Source organism: Ctenopharyngodon idella, chromosome 6, assembly GCF_019924925.1.
Source record: "Ctenopharyngodon idella isolate HZGC_01 chromosome 6, HZGC01, whole genome shotgun sequence".
Classification (NCBI taxonomy): domain Eukaryota; kingdom Metazoa; phylum Chordata; class Actinopteri; order Cypriniformes; family Xenocyprididae; genus Ctenopharyngodon; species Ctenopharyngodon idella.
In genome coordinates this window covers 1998641-2021741 of record NC_067225.1, presented here as the reverse complement: position 1 = coordinate 2021741, position 23101 = coordinate 1998641, and the positions used below count along the sequence as shown (strand labels likewise).

The 23101-nt window shown below is 35.9% G+C and overlaps 2 protein-coding genes across 3 annotated transcripts in view; both read left to right on the top strand.

Moving 5' to 3' along the window:
* prkcaa (protein kinase C, alpha, a) overlaps positions 1-19036 on the top strand; it is a 146966-nt gene extending 127930 nt beyond the window's left edge. The window contains exons 16-17 of the mRNA XM_051897540.1: positions 9675-9815; positions 15402-19036. Coding sequence (XP_051753500.1) covers positions 9675-9815; positions 15402-15566 — 306 coding nt within the window. The 3' untranslated portion in view covers positions 15567-19036. The remainder of the gene's footprint in view (positions 1-9674; positions 9816-15401) is intronic.
* A 957-nt stretch (positions 19037-19993) lies between these two features.
* Positions 19994-23101, top strand: part of cacng5a (calcium channel, voltage-dependent, gamma subunit 5a) — a 59165-nt gene continuing 56057 nt past the window's right edge. For both annotated transcript variants that reach the window (XM_051897544.1, XM_051897543.1), the window contains exon 1: positions 19994-20180. The gene's annotated coding sequence lies outside the window, so the exon portion shown is untranslated. The remainder of the gene's footprint in view (positions 20181-23101) is intronic.

Below are 23101 nucleotides of genomic sequence, written 5' to 3'. Positions count from 1 at the left end.
TGAATAAGCCTCAGGCTGAAGAAAGTGCAAATTTACACCTGTACAATAGGGGGCGCAGCTAAACAAACCTTTCAACTGTGCTGCCATTCTGCACTGCTGAAGAATACGATGAATGAGAAGAAAGTTAAACACTCTTACTTTAGCAATAAATAAAAAGAAACACAAAAGTGATGTATATCTAAAGTCATTTTTAATTATTAGTGTGGTTTAATTAGATCATTGAAGGTCAACAGCAAAGACACTGGATAATAAAGTGAGATTAAATGCATAAAGTATATATTGTGTAATATTTTGAGTCTGCATTTAACTCTTTTTATTCATTTTGAGCAATACTGATTCTTTTTTTTTTTTTTTTTTTGGCAAGTGAGATGCGTAAATGCATGCTGACATTTATTCTAGAACTTCAATAACCATCATGTTTAGACAGCACACACAACGCCTCTGCACTTTACTCCTGATTTCTCTCAACATGAGGACAGGAGAGGTGTCAGTAAATAAATGGGAAACCAAAGTAACTTGCATTACCTTTTTGAAAAAGTAACGCAGATATTTTGTTGTAAATTTAAAAGTAATGTGTAACTTTACTAGTTACTTGAAAAAAGTAATCAGATTACTTGTAATGCAATACCCCCAACACTGGTTAGGTCTATGAAATATTCAGTCTGGATGGAGCAGTTTCTCTTTCAAAACAAAGGCGTAGCTTGATGACGCAGAGATTGAGTGTGGAATCATGGGAGTTGTCGTCTTCACCTCACAGCCAACGGGACTCTGGCAGAAATCATATTCTTGGATGAGATTATTAACATTACTGTAGTATGAAGCAGAGCAGGGCTGAGTGCTGTGGGAGTGGAACGAGGCCACTGGAGCAATTGCTAATGAGAGACGAGCGCAAAACACGGCTCGAGTGCAGCGGAACTTTTTTTTATGCCATAGTCGCCGCTTCCGCTTCTTCCGGTCAAGCGTATGTGGGGTACTGCAGTGCTGTTTTATCATATTAGATACATTTGAGTGTGTTGAAAATCATGTTATAACGTTACTCTGTGTTTGGTGTTTCCATGGTTTCTACAAAATAAAATAAAAGGGATGGGACACTAGTTAAAATTGCTTATTTATCTGTATTTAAACATTCTTGGGAACATCTCGGATAATGTAAGTACACAAGTCAACAAAATATATAACACTGTTCTACGGTTTTTTGGATATTTTAATAAAAAAATCTTACATATTGTGCCTTTAATTACAAAAATAATAATACTAATTAATTGCTGGAAATACTAATTAAAATTCTAATTACTTGACATGAAAACTATTAAGAAAGAAAAGGTATTCAAGGCTATACTATAAGCATATGCTAGAAAACATTCAAGGCTATACTATAAGCATTTGAGTTTTAAGTCAACTCTAGCAGCATTTATAATACTGACTCGAGTAGACTCACAGAAGAACAGATATTACTTAGCAGTTTCAAATTGACCACAAATAAATGCTGGTTGGATTTTCATTAACACTTATATGTAGTTTCCAGCACCCTTTTGCCACTGTTTGAAATTTCTGTTCAAAGAAATAAAAAAAGTTAGTAAGGTAGACACACTTTATATTAGGTGTTTTTAATTACAATGTACTTACATAAAAAAATGTTAGGTACAGTTTACTTATTGTGTTCATGTTGTATTGCAAAACACTTTTGCTGCTATTGAGGTGGGATATGGGAAAAGGTTAGGGACAGGTTTGGTGGCATGGTTAAGGGTGTACTCACACTAGGCACGGTTGCCTTGAACCGAGCCCGAGCGTGATTGTCCCCCCTCCCCACTCACCCGCTGGCCTGCACTAACACTGCACTTAACGTTCCAGGTCGGAGCACTCTTACGTCATATACGATGCAACTTTTTGAATGGAAGAAAACATGAAGAAATGCACTTTCACTAAGATACTGCCTAATATATAGGCTATTTATAATTTATGCCGCGCAGCGATTTTCAATAGCACTTATCAGAGGATTATTACGAAGGCAGCTGACATTAATGGAGGAATTTGCAGCTTTACTTGCAAACTACAAATCCTGTTCAACAAAGGTGAGAAGCAGACCTGTTATAAACCCAAATACACTTGAATTAATTACATGAATTGATAAGTGTACTATCAAAGTAGCAATAAAGATGTTTGCCGTCATAATGATGACAGTAGCGCACACAAAAGTAGTAGCTGTTCCGTGCTCTGGCACGGTTAGCGCTCACACTGCACGCGAACTGCGCTCGAGCCCAACCGAAACACGCTCTGGCCCACCTCTTCCAAGCGGGCCAGGGCCAGCTAAACGAACCGCGCCCAGGCACGGAATGGAGCAATCACACTAGTCAAACGAACCGGGCTTTAGGGGTCAAACGCGCTCGGGCACAGGTTCAGAGTGCCTAGTGTGAGTACACCCTAAGTTTAAGGGTGGGTTAAGGGGTAAGGGAAAGGGTCAATAATGTAATTATAGATGTAATTAAAGAAATTAATTACAGCTGTAATTACAGCAGGTATTTTTTTTTAAAACTGTAATTACTATTTAAAACACGTATGTACACAATAAGTGCATTTGTATCAAATGTTTAATTTAAATGTTAGTACATAGTAGTTAAAAACACTTAAAATAAAGTAGGACCAAAAAAAAGAGCATATTTTCTCTCTGCACCTCTCTGTCCCTTACCTCCACCCATTTTCCCCATTTCGACCGGAGAGATTTATGTGTTCACTTTAAAGTCTGAGATTTTCTGATGAATGTGTAACAGTTGTCCCTCTGGCCTCTCCTATCAGCAGGATAGATCTACCATGACCACAGAAAATGAACATATTAATTTGAGTATGTCTTGAAGGTAGCTAGCTGCTAGTGTTGTTATATTCTGTATGCAGGATTTTACTCAACTTTTTATTTATTTGCCTTTATCCATAATACAATTAAAAGTAACTCATGTAATTCTAATTTTTAAAAGTTGTAGTACAGTTCCAGTCTTTTGAATTTAATATAGATTTTTCTTAGGCTTTCTTATGCTTTTTTATTTTATTTTTTTTTTTTTTTATTTATTTATTTTTTGACAGTTGTTTCATAAACAGTAATTTAAATTGTTATGTAATTTATTTTTAGTTTAAAATGAGACCAGTCTTGTCCCTGTCTTGTGTGAGTGTGTGCTGCAAATCAAATGCTCTGCCGCACCAGCAGAACCTGATCAAATTCAAGCTATACGTTCAGTTCAGAGGGCTGTCCTTGAGATCATGACAAGAGACATCTGCATAAATATCCCAATAACCCAAAAATAAAATAACCCAATTGGCAAATCAACACTGGGTAAATACTGGACAGAACACATGATGGGTAAATTTAACCCTGCTAGTTGAGTTAAATATTTCAACCCAGCAGGCTGGGTTGTTGAGAAAAAGAACTTCTGTTTGAATAATTTATTGGATATTCTGAGTTATTTTCATAGTTTATATTCAAGCTCCAATGATCATTATTCACTTATTGACTCCAGCAGGGTGTCACATCTGTTTTTGGTTTGGTTTGGTTTCATGTTCATGTTTTCTTGTCTTTTATTTTGAAATTTGTCATAGTCATGTTTCTTGTTCTGCTGTTGGTGAGTTTGTGAAGTCTGCGCATGTTCAAATCAGGTATATTGTCGAGTTCAAATTCTCATGTCCATGTCATGTTCTAGTTTTGTTATTATGTTTATCAATAAAACTGCAATTGGATTTAGCTCAGCTCACCTTAATAGGGCCCTATGAAATCCATTTTATTTTTTCCCAAATTCCGTTTTTTTTCCGTTTTATTTTATTTTATTTTTTTGGACTTTTAATAATTAAATTAAATTTTAGTAATCAAAAAGCATGTCTAATTAATTGAAATAATGAAACTTATCCAATTTACCAACAATTTGTTAAAAGTTTAACAAAAAATTACATGACCCTATGATATATGTTTTATTCTTTTCCCTCAAATTCTGTTTTATTTTTTACCAAATTCTGTTTTCTGTTTTAACTTTTCTGGATTCCATTTTAATGGTTTAATTACATTAATACTAATTAATTTAATTCTTAAAAACAACAAAATTTATAAATTTTTATGAAATATGTTTTTTCAGAAATTCTGTTGTGTATTTTAATTAAATTTATCTTTTAATCATGAAATTAAACTTTTTTTGTCAAACAATGTGTTGCACAACAGAGCTTTACTGTTAAAATTAAAACATGGAAGAAAAACTATTATTCCTTAAAAATATAGTTTTAATAATTTATTATTAAATTAATTTATCTAAATTCTACTGTACAACACTGATATGTTTCTGTCAAGTTAAATCAAACTTTTATTTTGATGGGTTGCCTAGAGCTTTGAGTTTCTCTGTGTTTATGATGATAGTTTTCTCGAACGAAGCGGTTAATAGCTGATGAAGTGACTTTCAGAGCGGCTCTGGAGATGAATTTTGTGCGTTCATTTTCTCATATATTGAGGTGACAGAGGATGAAAACACCGTGAGCGTTGCACGTGCTTCAGTGTGTGTTCATGCGTGCATGTGTGTGTGAGAGGTAAATGAAACCGTGCGCTTCCGCGTCATTCGTTTCAGAGGCATGCAGGATTCATAGTTAAATAGTCTTTTTGCGGTTTAATATTCACGGACACTAGATTTAAGTGTACTGACCTGCTTTTTATTCATTCATCAAAAATCTGACAAATTCCATGGCATTCCGCATTATATACTAAATTCCATTTTTGTGACTGGATTCCGCGATTCCGTCCGCGTTTTCTGCATCGCGGAAATCATAGGGCCCTACCTTAAGTGGAGGTCTGTTACAGAATACGCGACTTCCAAAAAATGAACCCAGCAGTTGTCCTCCTGTTTTACACCAGGGAATTACCCCCCTGGAAGAATATGTGGAAGAGTTTTGTGGACTTTGTTGCCAGGTGGACTTCAATGATTTTGCTTTAAAGGACATTTTTCTAAATGACTTTCTTTATTACCTCATGCCTGACAATAACACTTATTGGACTCTGAGTCAGTACATCGACTTTGTTTTGCTGCTGAATGGATCACCATTTACTGTGGGAGAAGTTGAGAAGAACTTCAGTACTTCTCCCATAATAAACTCCATCCTAGCAACTCATTCAGTACCAGAGTACTCTCACATCATGGCCGCCACGCTAGAGTCTCGTCACGTCACATCATGGCTGCCATGCCAGTGTCTTGTCACATAATGGCATGAGTCATGCCAGAGTCTCCTTGCATCATGGCCATTCAAGATTCCCCTGAAGATTTCGCGGGGGGCGACATTTGCCTCTATAGGATTGGTCAAGGAAGCCATCTCTGAACTCCATGCCTGTCTCGTATTGGCCAAGGAAGGCTGTCTCTGAAACCTTTGCCTGTCCTGTTACGGCCAAGGAGGCCATCGTTTAACCCATGGTCCAGGCCCTCTTCCTCTTCACAGGCCTAGCCATCCATCCCTTCCCCTGGACCTCCTCCACCCTCGTGAACTTTTCCTTTTTTGGTTTTTGGGTTGGGGTTTTTTTTCGGGCATCTGGAGCCACCCATAGAGGGAGGGTTACAGAAGGAGGCCGTCTCTGAACTCTCTGCCTGTCCGGTATTGGCCAAGGAGGCCATCTCTGAAACCTTTGCCTGTCTCATTACGGCCAAGGAGGCCATCTTTAAACCCTTTGCCTGTCTCGTCACAGCAGTGGAGGCCATCTGCAAACTCATTGTGCCCCATGTCACAGGGCACATGTCTCTGCTCCTCCATGGCCTCCTGATCCCCAGTGGTCTTCTGCTCTGCTGAGGTGGTCATTTCCTCTGCCAGCTCTGCCCTGTTGTCCCCCTCCACTGCCTCCACCAGGCCCACCTAATCCACCATGATCTCCTCCTAGTCCTCAGGCTCACGTCTGCTTCACAGTTCAGGCCTGCCTCTGTTCCACGGTTTAGGGCCCCCACTGCTCCATGATCCAGGCCCTCTTCCTCATCACAGGCCTGGCCCTCCATCCATCCCCCTGGACCCCCTCTGCTCTTCTATCCTCATGGACTTTTTGTGTTTTGGTTTTTGTGTTGGTGTTTTGTTTGGGTGTCTGGAGCTGCCCATAGTGTTTATCAATGAAACTATACTTGCATTCAGCTTGGCTCGACTTCAGTGGAAGTCTGTTACACAGCGCTTGAAAACGGGCAAAAAAATCCAACAAACAACGGGAAAAACTGAGTGCCTACATAGCTACAATGAACTTTGTAACTTGTAAGTTGATGCACTTACTGCCTCAGATGTGACCGTTCTAATGACTGACAAAACACAAATCTCCAAAATTCGCTTGTGGAAAACCTTGTAACTCCATTTGAGCCTGATTTTGGTAAACTGTTAATATAATGACACATGCAAGTGTCTGGCCATACATAAATCTACAACAATAACTTTGACAACATGGTGTTTAATTATTATTATTATTATTTTTTTTTTAATCATTTTCTGAATAGTAGCAGTTCTGCACTAACCTGCAATTTTAGCTGGTTTCAAACACACCACGCTGAATATTACCTGCAACTTATTTTCACTTAAATTAAATGCTTTAAAAAAACTTCTGAGATCTAAACGCTAATGCCAGCACATTTCCATGGCGACTTACCTATGATGCTTTGACAACTGAATGCAGGCATTTTAGTCACATTGCATGCGTCAACGTCACATTTGCATAGGCCATACTATTTCATGATTGGTTGACTGGCAAATTAAAATATTAAACAGAACAGTAAAATAAAGTTGTTAACCAGTTAAAGGTAATTTCAAATAAGCCTTTCAGTTCAGAATGATTAAACTTGATTTCGTTTCTGTTTATGTTCCTGTTCAAATTTTGTTAATTTCTGATTCATTTTGTTCATTTCCAGAATTTACCCAACAGTACCTATCTACTTAATCTATGCAACATTCTTTAGTGCTAGTATTCAACAATATTATATAGATTAATATATATAGATGAAATGCACTAAATTTATAACTGATGATTTTTACAATGGAACTAAAACAACACTGAACTGACTCAAGCTAAACAATGACACTATTTTCTTCTAAGGCTGCTGTATAGCCGAAACTAACTTTGTTGCATAATTTTCCTGTTATCACTGTAAAGCTGCTTTGAAACAATCTGTATTGTAAAAAGCGCTACATAAATAAATTTGACTTGATTTGAATAGACACTGTGTACAAAACATGCATCTAAATGGACCAGAGGTTTAAATGCAGATAAACTGCCATCATGTACAAAGATTCTAAGGTCCAAAAATCTTCCAATACAAGTTAAAATGGCAATTATGATCTCACAGACTTATTTATTTTGTCAAAGCTGGTCAAAGTTGATCTTTGCATTTTAGTATAATTCATTGACAAACAAGCTCAGCTTTTCTGCATATGTACAATTTACATTTATTATTTTTATTATTAATTATTTACGGTGACCGGGAGGGGACATGTTCGATTCATTTAGTTTTGTCGTGGCCATGACATATGAACTCATGGGAACGTGATAATAAGTCGTGGCCACAAGATCATTTTGTTGAGGTAACGACATCCTTATGTCGTGGCCATGCGATGTAAAGTCTCAAGATCATATGGTGAGGGAACAATATATTTTTCATTATGTTGAGGAAACGACATCTATTTCTCATGGCCATGAGTTAAATGTATAAACATAGTGACCATAGCAACCTGGAATTATCAGAAATGGATAAGACTATAATAATTCAATTCAATTCAATTCACATTTATTTGTATAGCGCTTTTCACAACGTTACATATCGTTTCAAAGCAGCTTTACAGAGAATGCATGTCAACATTACAATTTGGAGAATGCAGTTAGCTAATAATGTAATAATTTAGGCAATTAATATACAATCACTGTTAGCAATTTAATTGAAGGTAGAAGCAAAGAGCTCCTGGAAAAATGAATTACATATTAACAATAATTAGGATATATAGAAATTTGCGAATGTGCGTGTTGATCCAGATGTTGCATCTTCTGAAGTCCTCGCAGGAGTTGGCGCCGTCTCTTCCAAAGTTTTAGTCATCTGAGGTCTTCTTAAGAGGCTGGATCCAAACTGAAACTGATGTACTCTCTAGTCACCTCGGGACGGGTGTCCCGAGGTAAAACGGAAAAGCAAATGGAGAATAATTAGCATAGCTGCTGTTCATAACATTAAGCAAAGATAGTCATGTGCAATTGATCTGATATGAGATGGATTATGTGAATGCTTGGCTAAAGAGATGTCTTTAATCTAGATTTAAACTGGGTGAGCGAGTCTGAGCCCCGAACATTATCAGGAAGGCTATTCCAGAGTTTAGGAGCCAAATGTGAAAACGCTCTCCCTCCTTTAGAGGACTTAGCTATCCTAGGTACAACCAGAAGTCCAGAGTTTTGTGATCTTAAGGAGCGTGAAGGATTGTAGGGCGATAGAAGATCGGTTAAGTACACAGGAGCTAAACCATTTAGAGCCTTATAGGTCATTAGCAGTACTTTATAATCGATACGGAACTTAATAGGTAACCAGTGTAGAGATGATAAAATTGGTGTTATATGATCATATTTTCTTGACCTGGTAAGAACTCTAGCAGCTGCATTTTGTACTAATTGTAGCTTGTTTATTGAGGAAGCAGGGCAACCAGCTAGTAATGCATTACAGTAATCTAGTCTAGACATCATGAAAGCATGAACTAACTTTTCTGCATCAGAAACAGATAACATATTCCGTATCTTAGCAATGTTTCTGAGGTGGAAGAAGGCTGTTTTGTAACATATGAAATATGATTTTCAAAGGACAAGTTGCTGTCTAATATAACACCCAGGTCTTTAACTGTCAAGGATGGAGTAACAGTACATCCTTCTAAATGCAAATTGTAGTCTGAGAGATTCTGTGTACAGGTTTTTGGCCCAATAAGTAATACTTCAGTCTTATCTGAATTTAATAGAAGAAAATTACTAGTCATCCAATGTTTTACTTCTTTAACACACTCTGTCAGATTGTGACTGTCAGATAAATAATATTTATTTTTAATTATTATATTTATTATTATTTAAGTTTTATTTAACAGGGACAATGGACAGTCAATGACTGTCACAGTATTAGCTAGAGATCTAAATTTCATCTGCAGGAGAAAATGAACGCATAACATACCTAAAACATTCATCAACAATAACATATTCCTCACCTAATAATTGAAAATGCATTCCAAATAATATAATACAAATACAAAAATATTTATAAAGAAGATACACTATGGGTATTGCATCTAAACTAAACATGTAAATAAATAAAATTAAAAAAAAAGAAAGAAAACTACCAAAATTATTTAACCAATTGCTAAAGTACAAGATGTTCAGTGATCAAGTTTGACTCATCTTTTACCATCTTACACCCCCCAGTTTATTATCGATACAGTAAACTGCATGGAGTATTTATGACTTAATTTTTAAGAAACTATGTGGAAAAAGAATGGAAAAAGGAAATGGTGATCAATTACACTTTCATAATATACATTCATATGCTATTAAAGCTAGAATAATTATGTTGATAATTGTTCATGTTCATGCTATTTGTCTACTCACATCTGAAATTGATATGAAATTTTAAGTTGAGCATATTATGGATGTATGTATTTTATTTATTTTTTGTTTTGTATTGCAGCTGATGTCAAAACACCCTTCTAAGCGCTTGGGCTGCAGCCAAGATGGAGAGAGAGATATTAGGGAACATGCCTTCTTCCGTCGGATTGACTGGGAACGCCTGGCAAACAGAGAAATACAGCCTCCATTTAAACCTAAAGTGGTAAGACAATCTATGCAGGTCTATACATTTTCAACTTACTATGTGTGTATTAATGTCATACTGATTGATATACTGAAAAAATTAAGAAATCTCTTGCTGTGTTTCAACCACTTCTTTTTCTTTTTTGTGGCATTTATTAAATTATTTATGATGATTAAGATTAAGATACAGGATTATTGAGTGGTGCAGGGATTTAACAGGGATAACAGGGATGTTATTAAATAGTTTACCCTCATTGTTCTTCTGGGGCCTGTTCTTCGTACGTGGATTGCTCAGTTATCTGGATTTTACTGTTGACGGTTTGACATGATCCAGAATTGTTAGGTTCTTCGAAGCTCATCCCGGAGTTGCTGTCATAGCAACAGGTCCGAAAGCTTAAACCTGCTCGGGAGCAGGCTTATTTCATGTACACAGGATTAGATTGCTTCTTTTTAAGCAGAGGTGATACTTAAAGTCTGTCCCAGCCACTACTACTTTCAAGAAAGCCAGCCAACTGCTGCATTGCTAATCATGGTTTTGAGTATCAATATATCTGTCCTTTCCAATGTACACAAGAACGCACAGTAATCTCAGACAACTTAATCCAGATATTTTAATCAAATCCGCAAATTTGTTTGGAGAACCAAATTAGCCAGAGATCAGTTATCACAATTAGAAGATCTGGCATCTGTCAAATCATCTCAGATGTATTAAGCAAGGTACAAAAAATGGACTCCTTGTGTTAGGAATGCAGTTATGATTGAGCAAGTCAAGTTGTTGATTACTGAAAAGATGGTTAGTGTGTAAATAAGTGGTCCTGCATGCAAATGTTGGCCTATTCATCTGTCTTGACTGACTAAAAGTTAATAATGAAATAATGATCCTTTTTCACTGAGGTTTAAATTCTGAAAGTTACTATGTTTTTTACATAGTACTGTTAGGACTGTTTTCATAGTACAATTAACTGAAAAGTTCAACTCAAGTTTATCTAAAAAGTATATCACGTTAATCCCTAGTAAATGGCCCCTGAACAAAGGTATCATATAGAGTGAAAATAAATTTAGCCAAATAGATCCAATTGTGATCTTTGTGACACACTATATAGTATACAATGTTTAAGGCTTTATACGTAAATAAAACAGTATTTTATAATGAATTTGGAGCCAACCAATGTACGAATGGTTCAACTTTTTTATGAAGACTGCAGGACATCCAACCAGTGATGCATTAAAATGTAATCTAATTTTGTCATGAATGCATGAACTAAATTTTCTGCATCTGGAAAAGACAGCATGTCTCATAACTTTTAAACACTCCTAAGTTAGAAGAATGCTGCTCTAGAAACATTTTAAAAATAGTTTTTAAAAGACAAATTGCTCCTTAACTGTACAAGATGATTTAACAGTACATCCATTAAGTGACAAAGGTTCAGGTGTTATGGGATGGCATGTTGGTGCCTGTATATTTTACAACTTATAACTGTATATTTCATCAAGTAATATAAAGTTAATATAGCACTATACTATAATATAATACAGGCAGTAAAATCGTAAGCCACGCGATGAAGAGTTCATTGTGTTCATTGGGCTCATTATGTATAGATGTTGGCACAGGGTCATACACATAAATACAAAACACCATCAGGGTAACACACCTGACACTTAAATAATACAATAAACATTAAATAACACAAAACATCCTCATGTACAAAAATAAGAATAAACAAAATTATTTCTATAAAATATAATCATATGTGATGTATCATGCAGGGACTTCTGTTTTTCCCTGTAAATTATATGATAATTCATAGATTTAACTAGCAAAAATCATAAATTGACTGTATTTTACAATAAAATTACAGTGAATAATACCATATGGTAAAGGTAACTTGCAGTTAACCAATTAACAGGTTTTTACTGTAGCATTTTTTCTGTAAAAATTACAAACAAAAAAATTACAGTGATCAACCTTTCTGCAATCAAATCTAGTCTTTCTGTAATCTATAAAACTCATATAGAATGGCAACACTGGCAGCACAAAGAACACTGATAACCACTCTGACACTAATGTGTAATTTCTGTGCCCTCTTATATTTGTTCTGATAATTCTAGTTTTTCACTGTTATTTGGTGAAACGTATTATGAATTGGTATTGCTTTTCTGAGACTGTGGAGGAAGAGAGAATATTTTTCTGCCTGTGGAGGAAGAGAGAATATTTTTCCAAGATACTAAAAGCTTGGAGATAGAGCCATTTGTCATTTTAAATAGCTTTAAAATAAATTGTCCTTCGTGCGGTTGTGTGTATGCGTGTGTTGAATGAGCGAGAGAGAGAGGGATGAGCTGCAAAAGCAGTCTGCATACATATATGACTTCTAAAGTGGGTCACACTGTAGTTGTTTGTTACCCCTACACAAGCACACATGCTCACCCACACATATATCATTGAATAGGGCATTCTGTCACATCACAGGGGACAAAACAGAAAAGAAGAGAGGTGTTAGTATGTCTTGAGGATTTGTGTTTGTGTGTGTGTCTTAGTGTTTTGCGATGTCCTATTGTTTTCTTGTTATGTGTGAGTGTGTTATGAACATCACCTATCACTTTTAATATTTTTTTTTTTGTTTTGTTTGTTTTTCAAAAATTGTCTAATGTCCCCTCAGGACATCCTGAAGCTGAACTGCAGCTTCCTCCCATTGCCAAAAGTAGGCCAGATACAAACCCTGTGTCCCTTTTACACTAATGGTGGGGGTTAAACAGGCTTAATTCAGCACAGCTACCATTTCAAACATTTAGCTAATCATTAGTTCCACTGCTGACATAGGGAGTGCCCTACATGGACCTCTGTGTCGAAAAACCGGTCTCTGTATTTGTGTGTGATTATGACAGTTGCAGATTTAAATGATCTGCATGTTTACATTGTTTATCCTTTGTCTATGTTTGTTGGGGTGTTTAAGTGCTTGTAAGAGCACGACCAGATTCCTCCTCAGTTTTTCATCATTCACATATGATGGCAAAATCTGCCTCATTAGAGAGCATGACGCAGGAATTTATGTCTGACCATCTCTCCTAGTGCTTGAGTCACCATTCATCTCTCCTTTCAAATATGTCATACAATGAGAAGGGGGGAGGGGTGTCTTCTATTTTAAGGCACATCTTGAGCTGCATGTCTTATAGAATCTGGCAGCTTTACAAAAGGAAACTCCATATTCTTCCTTTCTTTCTTTCTTTCTTTCTTTCTTCCTTTCTTTCTTTCTTTCTATTAGTCAAATAAAGATATTAATTACATGATATGCCAAATAATTAATCAAATTAATTGCAAATAATCACTTATCAGTCTGCACTATTTTGTAATTGTTAGTCTATGTACACATGAATCAGATAGTTGTTGTGTCACTTCTTGCTGTTCTTGAATTCCTTAGATGGTAGGAAAATTCCTTTACGTACAGAGGCACGATTAAAGGAATGGTTCACCCAAAAATGAAAATTCTGTTATCATTGATGTGCTCTAATTTATGTGTGCGGATCATTGTTTAGATGTAAATAAAAGGCTAAATTAAATCTGTTCATCATATAAGTGATCATATCTGGTCTCAAGACTTTGATTTAACCACTAGATTCATATGGATTTGTTTTAAAGGGTTAGTTCACTCCCAAATTAAAATTTTCTGTCATTAATTACTCATCCTCATGTCATTCCAAACTCATAAGACTTTCTTTCATATTCAGAACACAAATGGAGATCTTTTTGATGAAATCTGAGAGATGTCTATCTCTCCATTGACTGCCTTTGCAACGACCACTTTGGCTCATAAAATAGATCATAGAGATTGGAAAACTAATCCATATGAATCGAGCGATTTAGTCCAATTTGATTGAAGAGACTTGATTTAATTTAGGCGTTTACTCACATGTAAATATTGATCAGCGAAAATAAGCAGAAGCTGAACTGAACATGAATAACACACAAGAACAAACCTTTTCCGGAAGCTCAAACGTGCTACGTAACCAATGAGGTTCATTCTCGTGTGTTACGCAGCATGTTTGAGCATAAAATTTGGAAAGTCTTACGAGTTTGGAATGACATGAGGGTGAGTAATTAATGACAGAATTTTCATTTTGGGGTGAACTAACCCTTTAAGACTCCCTTTTGAACTTTTTGGATCAACTAAGTTTAGGTTTTCTAGTGCCTCATTTATAAAACGTGCATACGCACAGATTTGATTGATTTGGACATTGACTGGTGCTCTTTTATATGATAATGACATTAATTAGGGGGTGTTCAGCTGGGCACAATTTCCAGATCATTTGCGATTTATAGATGTCACATCTGGAAGAGAGTCACACACATGTTTTTTTGTGCATACATTTGTTATCTGAATCATACGTACACTGATTTGAGAAATGATCATAAGATCAAATGTAGGATGGTTTCTACAGATATTTTATAAATGAGGCCCCTGGACTTTATGTGGAGAGACAGAAACCTCTCAGGTTTCATTGAAAATGTCTTCATTTGTGTTTCGGAGATTAACCAAAGTCTTATGGGTTTGGAATGACATGAGCAAATGATGACAGAATTTTTATTTTTGGGTGAACAAAATGTATTGTAATACATTCTTGCATTAAATTGTCAGCCTTCATTTAAACATTGAGTGTCATACAAGTCATACAAGAAAATATTGGCTGTTCTTGTATTAAAACAATTTGTGAAAGCTTTAACATAAAAATGGGCTAAAAACTGCACACCCTATAACCCACACATGTATATATCATTGACACAGAACCTTGAATCATTGATTCGTCATAATAATAGGGTTATTATAAATGTTCCTCTGGTACTTTTCATACATATGGTATGGAGTTTAAAGAAGTCTACTAAATGATGGATTAAGTGTCAGGTATTAATATACCTCCTACTTACAGTAGTTTAGTTAATTTGTCAAGATGCTCTGAGGTGCAAAAGTATTCATGGGCCTGTCAAGAAAAATAAAAAATGAGAACTATGAGCCTATTGTGATTACAATGTTGTTTTGTCACACATAAGATTCTAACAAATAAATACATGAAGTTTCACACTGCATTTTATGTTTTAAACTTGTTTTAGCAAATTAAAGCAGAGTATTTATGGCAGAAGCTGCTGTCAGGTGTCAGTGTGTTTGGCTTCCACAGCTGTGCAAGCTAGGAGAGCCAATTGCATCATCCAGATGAAGAGGAACTAGGGCATATAATCTGAAATCTGAGGAGTGTTAATCTGTGCATTGGACATGAAGAAATTGGGAACAGAAGTATAAATAGGCATCAAAATCCCATATTTTCTACAAAAAAGTGTAAAAACTTAAAACACTTTTCTTACAAACTAAACATACAATCCCTATCATGCAGAATTCCAACCAAAGATAAAACAGTTAGTCGAGCTATTAACCATTTTTGTTATCTGCCTTACAATGTCTAATTTACAAATGTTTGACTTTTCCATTTGTGTCTAATTATACACATTTTCTAAGATTAAAACTACTTGGTTGTAGTATTACAATAAGCTGTGTCAAAAATAATATTTTATTTTCTGTAATCTTTTTTCTGACTTGCTACTTCTTTTTTTGTTTTATAGTGTGGAAAGGGGGCAGAGAACTTTGACAAGTTCTTCACACGCACACAGCCACAACTGACCCCTCCTGACGAGCTGGTTATCGCCAACATCGACCAAGCAGAATTCGATGGATTTTCCTTTGTCAACCCTCAATTCGTCCATCCCTCCATCGTTAACACTGAATAGGAAAAAGAAGGAATGAATGTGAATCTACCTACTACCCCAAAACTCTGCCCTTACCTTTACCCTTTTATCTAACAAATGTTAAACCAAAACCACAATTATCTCAAATGATGTCCTGTCTTTTTTGTTTAAAAATCTAGCAATTATTTTTTCCCATTTTTGCATCATTTCAGTGTAGGCCAGTCGAAGAGTTTACCTTAATGATTGAAAATGATTAAAAAAATAAAAGACTGAGTAACACTCAAACTCTGTTTAGGAAGGGCTGTTTACATCACAAACTGACCGTCTTTGTGCAGATCGGTTTTTAAAAGTCTAGGAGGCCATCTTATCTCAAGCCACTGGTGGCTGACAGAATGATTTCACCACATCTGCCCCAAGTCCCATAACAGATACAGAGTTGTGTGCTTCCTAAGACAGTCTTCCCATTCAGGATTTTTAAAGGTAAGCGCCAAAGCTGATGGGGTTTCTGTCTTCCCCTTAGCACTATACCAATTTATCTATTTACAGAAGTACTTCTGGTGTCCGTTTCAGTACTCACTTTTTGGAGTCTCCAGTGTTTTCTCATTGGAAGTGTCGTTAAATGTTTTAAATAAAATATTGAACATCTCAGTCTTATATTTGCACATATTTCAGGTATGAAATGACAATTTGGCACACCAGTTTACCAACTAGTTTGCATTTTGTTTGTTCTATGGTAAAAAGCGTGCCAAGAATTGCCACAGTCCACAAGCCAACAGAGCTTTAGATGCGTGAAATTTTTATGAAAAATGTCAGGTTTTAACATTTTTAAAAGAATAATATATGTTGGTTTAGTAAAATATCCTCTTTTTGCCATAGAAAATATCCTGGACACATGAGAAAACACGTGTTTGTGTGTGAGTGTGTGTGTGTGCGTGCGTGCGTGTGTGCATTGTTAATTTTTCAGTAATGAGTGATATTGAGAAAGACTGATAAATCATTGGCATATAAGTAAATACTGAATAGTAAATGTTAATTTCTGCTGTACCTGCAGAATTACCTTTACATTATTATGCTTAGATTTAACATAACTTATTGTAAAATGTAACATCATTATGACACATTTCTCCTCCTGCTGCTTCAAAATTTTGCTAAAACTTAATAATACCGGCTATTTAAAAAGTATAAGAACCTTTTTATACCAACTAAATGTGACTTCATTACATTACAAAGGTATGTCAGTAGGGCAAATTTACAACTGAGGGAAACGAATGAAAGTGAATTTGCATTAACATAAAGCTGAAGTACAATTATTAGCTGGTTTACATGTTTTAGTAACTTTCATAGTCCACTTTTGTGATCATTGTCCCTTTTAAATGTAATTTTTTATTAACCATGTCGTCACACGGTCAGCTGATATAATGCTATTATTCAGGTAGATATTTGTGTAATTGTTGTTATCATTGGTGTGTACTGCTCTAAACATTGTAACATGACATGGAAATGACCTTGTACTTTGCATAATGTAATCAATTACAAATGTGTTTTCCCCATTCGATTTTCCAACTGTATTTTGTCAAAACACCACTGCCACTGCTTTTGGCTGTTATGTGTGACCTGATTGGATTCCATGGTTTTAAAGTGTTAGCTGATTGGCTGCTGTCATCCTACTATGGTCTGATAACTTGTCTGTGCTTGCATGTTTAGGTATGGAAAGGATCCACTTGAAAATAATTGTGTGCATTTTTTTGGAGAATGTTTTATCAATGGAAGATAAATTTGAGATTATACGATTATTACAGCATGGAGTATGAGCCAGGCAGATACATACAAAATATTTTTTCTCTTTTCACATATTTAATATTGTAACTCTGAACTTCATTTTAAATATTTTAATGTCTTCATATTGTAGTTTGTGGTGTAGTTTGAATGTCCTTCCCATCTTTTGCTTCTGTTAGTAAATCAAAGTAAGTAATTCAAATTCTTTAGTAAGTTTCAGAATTAGATAAATTACTCAGATAGGATGAATCAGCTTGGTTAGATTTTAAATCACACGGTTTCAGTTTCTAGCACTAATATACTTGCCAGTTTTATGTATTTATTTTTTTTTTTTGCCACATAACCACAAATATATGGAAATTTGGCACCATGTCTGTAGTTTAGATCAAATCACTTCTGTCTTCTTTTGTTTCTGAGGATTTATTTCTTGCTGTAGAAGCCCTTCAGTGCTAAATTATATTTGTTCAACTCTTATGCAAACTCCCATCTTTCTTTCTTTTCTTGTGTCTCCAAAATCCTGCTTTGCGTCAGTGCCATGCCGAACTCAGCAAGAGCAGCGTTGCACTAACTGCGTAGCCACAACGATGATTGCCAGTATTCAATCCAGTATTTTGTGCACTAGTCTCATGTAGCTGTACTGTTAACTGAAGGCTGTTACTGCTCCTGAGATAGCAATATTGCATCTCTTGCTCTGTGTATCTGCCAACCAATCATGTGCACTACTTTGGCTGTTGTAAAGAAAGTTGTGAAGCCATTTTTTAAAAAACAGGTTTAATGTGGCATGCTTTGAGTTTCTTCTACTGTAAGATGATCCATCTGCCTTACCTACTCCTTACTATTCCTGTGCTGCTGAATGAATGATTGAATACATGAGCAACTGAATGAATGAACTGCTAATATTTTTGCTTGTTTCTTTGCCTCAGGTGTTTAGCTTTCCCTTGAAGGGATGGTTTTTCCCAAAATTAAAATTCTGTCATCATTTACTCAGCCTCATGTCATTCAAAATCTGCATGACATTCTTTCTTCTGCGGAACACATTTGAAGATTGTTGGTAACCAAAAAGTTACCATCGACTTGCATTAAATTGAGAAAGAAAAAAAAAATCTTGGAGAAAATTATCATTTTTGGGCGAACTGTCCCTTCAAATATGCTCTATTAGTCATCTCTTGTCTTCAAATATAACGAATTTTGAAATATTTTTGACACCCAAAATATAAAAACAATGGAATTACCTTTTCCCCATTAATCGGCAATCCATATGTGTTCCTGTACTTATGTGTTTGATGAATATGAAAGCAAGAATTTTGCTCCTCGTTTTATCTTAATATTTTGTTCCCCATTTCTTTTAGTGTTCTTTATGTGTAGTTTGGTATTGTACATCACACCCTGTTGTCCTTTTGCTTTGTGTATTTAATCCACTTGTTTTATTGACATCTGTTGAGTTGAAGATTGTTTTATTTATCATTTAGAGGACAGAATCAACAGAATGCCTTATTTTGCTCTCTTTCTGTCTCTCAAATAGCAAGGTCCTGAATTGATTCCAAAGCCCTATCTCTCTTCTTATACTAATATCATCCATAACCAAGTAAAATAAAACCAAGTAAAATGTTGTATTTTGTAGCAGTGTATGTTAGTCCTGCCTTTGTTGTCTTAACATAATCTGTGCTTTTCCATGCAATCCACGTTGCCATTTATACCTAATGTATGATATTGCAAATAAAGAAGGGAAAATGAAACTCAGTGTGTAGGTGTCCCTTCTTGAAGATGAACCTGACACTGGCTGTGGTGCTCTGTTATCTTGTCTCATGTACCAGAGCAGTGTGCAGATAAAAATTTCATGCTGAGAGAGTCAAAAGAAGCATGTAATGGACATTCTGAATGTTTTATCCAGCTGCTCAGGACATTGTCAGTCCTCTTAATATTTTTCTGTCGAGGGACAAAAAATCCTGTTGGTCTCCAGTAAAATGAGCTACTGGGGACCAGCAGGATTTTTTTGTCCCTTGACAGAAAAATATTTTGATTAGCTGTAAACATCAAAATTCCTCTGCTCTGGATTAAAACCCTATACAGACCATAGACAGCTTTTTGTGTGTGTGTGTGTGTGTGTGTGTGTGTGTGTGTGTGTGTGTGTGTGTGTGTGTGTGTGTGTGTGTGTGTGTGTGTGTGTGTGTGCGTTCACTTTCAGACTTTTACAAGCCTGTATTTGGGTCTTTTACTTTTAAGTACAAGCAGTACACTGCCCACGGACAAGCACCATTTGTATTGCGCACAAAAGCCTTGTTCCAAAGCCCCGGTGCTACTCATAGGAGACATGGGAAATCTAGATTATAATCTGCCACTTTATTACTGGCCACATGTTGTTTTTGTTATTGTTATTAATTACAGATTTAACTGACCCTAAATATCAAGCTAAATAATAATAAAAATGAAAAACGATTTGTTGTAATCGTTCACCCAACCCCTTCCTAAGTGAAAGATAGCCTATTATATGCCGCAAAGCGTTCCGAACTTTCAGTTGTCATGCTCTAAACTACAACAATAGCACATTACTCCAAATACATCATCCATAACATGACAAAGCAATACTCTACATACCAATAACACAAACAGTACGTATACACGCAGCCGTTGTGTTGTTGTCAGTCCGTGACCCGTCAGTGACGTGCAGAGAGAGGGAGAGAGATGTTAGAGCATCACCAGCATTAAGCCCAGCACGATGAGAGACGCGTCTCACCATAAACATGTGTGAAGGGTTTTAGAGGTTCGTCTGACTTCAGCAAACCTCTCTGTGATGAGATACAGGCTGATGAACATTTGCGTGCATCGCGCTTTATCAGAGAAGAACTGAGGAACGCGCGCTACACAGGCACGTCAGCGCAGGTATGTGGAACTAATAATAACTGTTGTTTGCGTTGTTTTATGGCATTGAATAATTTTGGCTCAAGTGCAGATTTGAAGTAGTCTACTACATTTGATATGACGCGTCCAGATTCCACTGAACATCAATGTTATCCACATTTCCTTGTTAAAGGTCTCACTGAATCAGAAACTTTTTTCTCTGATTGTATTTGCTGGGAATGATTTTTGAGCAATGCTGTTTTTGTCAGCGAATGCAAATGGTGGAGAAGATGGACTCAGCATTTACAGAAGTTAAAGTTGAATCATTGTCGTTCTATATCGTGTGTGAAAGTGCGTCTTGTGTGAAACAAACAACACCTTAATGAAGACAACCAGTTCATTAATCAACATTAAATGCTGTCAATACATGCAGAAATAGATACAGATATATATAATGATGGCTGCCACAGTGTATTCTGTCGTTGGAGGAGGGTTCATAGTTTCAGCACCAAGGACAGATTCTGTCCACGAGCTTGAAGTAATTTGCTGTCATTCCGAATTTCGCTGAGTGGATTTATTTATTTATTTATTATTAGGCCTATTATTATTATTATTCACTCTCACTTTTACAGTCTATGTCAATTATACCACCACATACACTCTTGATTACAACTACTAATATTTTTTACTAACATGTTTTAACTTATGTTTTGTAACGTATAGAGGGTATGCATTGACGTCACTTTCCCGCCGGAACACGCCCCCACAGCTGGACTGAGTGGCAAAAGACCCTGCTGCATGACTAGATTTAATAGGGGAAACTGCGAAAACGCGAGTAAAACATGAGTAAAACAAACGATTGAATTAAAGGTTGGACTCGATAGTGTTCCTGTTACAATTTACCAAAGATCGAGTAATCTATGGATATTGACATGCAGTCAGGAATCGTGTTTCCAGACATTTATGTGCCTGATTTCGAAGCCGGGGAAATACATAAAGCGAATTTGCCTGTGATCGCTTTATATAAATATAATATAGGTAGGTCTAAATCCGGGTGTTGTGTTCACTTATATATATATATATATATATATATATATATATATATATATCATCCAGTCCTAAAACTTCTATAATTTTTGTCAGTGTTTATTTAAAAACACCCAATTATGCAGAAGATGGTAAATATTTAATTGATGAGTTGTAAATATATAAAAATACAATATATAGGTTATGATTTTAACCTAAAATTCAACATATTTACAAAATGATAACTGCAAATCCACACTTCGCTGCCTGGAGTCCAGTTGTTTCTGTGAACTGCAGCGATGCATTTGCTCCTTTTTTCTTTTCTAGCTTTCTGCAGTCTAAAAAATATACCTCAGATTTCTTGTCAAATCTGTTTGTACAGTCAATTGCAAAGCTCTTTCCCATTTTGAATGTGTTTTGTGTGTTTTTTTTCTGCGGCATTCATGCTGAAAACCAATGCCACTCAGTCTTTTGCCACTCAGTGGGCGTAACCGCAGTCACTCCGGCCGACAGTGTCACATGCATACTCTCAATAGCCAGGGCAATATAGGGTGTCAATTTACCAGTCCAGTTCAATGCCAAACTAACCAATGAACTTCTGTTGATTATGAGAGTGCCTACTTTTGGCGATCTACTGTAGTTTTGCCATGGCACGACTTTGTTTGCAATGTAGACACTGCATGCATTGCAGTGCATTTAAAGTTATTACAGTATATTAAAATACTATAATATACCATTTTGCCAGTTACATTCTACCAAAAACTGTGATAGATTTTGTAAGGAAGGGGCACTGGTAGGGGGCCTGTGAGCCATTTTATAAAATCATACTGTGCTTATGATTATTACTATATAATGATTTTCAGCTTGAAATTACATAATGCATGACAGTGACTCTAAAATATGTATTTTAGGCATAGAAGTGGTGTTTTTTTCAGTTTCGATATTTGGGCTAGGGTCATTGGGCTAAAGAGGATTGTGAAATGGGATTAGATCACATAATCCAATCTTGGTTTTGATTTGAACCAAACCTTCAGTATTTGTTCAAAACTTTTTGTAGTAGGATTGGGATACCTTTGATCCAAAAAAAAAAAAAAAAAAAAAAAAATTACAGCTTTTACAGCTTGTGCTTTGGATACTCCAGCAGCAACAAAACTGGAGAATCTCACACAGCCAAAATGTCAGAAATTGTCAGTAGCAGTATTCAGCCTTATATGTTTGAACTGGAGTCAGAAACAGATGGAAAGACTCAGGAAGAAGTTACAACTTTTAGAATGCAACAGGACATTTTCTAAATGGTTAGTTGATGAATTTATGTATTGAAATGTATGTAGTTGTTGTGGAGTTAACTTTATTCAACTTACAGATTAGCATGTTCCATCATGATCATCTATAAATTGTTGTACAGGTGCTCATGTGGGAACTGTAGTAGGATGCCTACAGAGAATATATGCTGCATGGAGATGAAACACATATAGTTTTGTTTAATTACGGTTATAATTCATATAATCATCCTCAGCCACATTAGCTGTACAGCATGCTAACAAGCACATTCAGAAACATGATTTGGAAACATTCACAAAATTTGAAGTGTGATACTAGTTCTGGATAAGAAGTTTGAGCACAAACAGTTGGTAATGACCCATCTTTCAGAATCAACATTTGTGCAAATCCAGCGTTGAACTGATCCTTGTTTGCATCAAATAATTTGCATAAACATTAGAGTACAGAAATGGTATACTGTTATGATTAGTGTGCATGTGTGTAAAGTTCATGTAACAAAGTTTTTGTGCCAGACTGGTGGGCATCTGATTCTGGCCTTTCTTTGAGCTACTGGTGTGGCAACTAGCTTTGATACCTCTGTTAGGGGCATTATCTGAATTGTTTTGGCCAGGACATGGTGAAAGGTGTATTGCGTTCCACACTTTCCCGTCATCAAG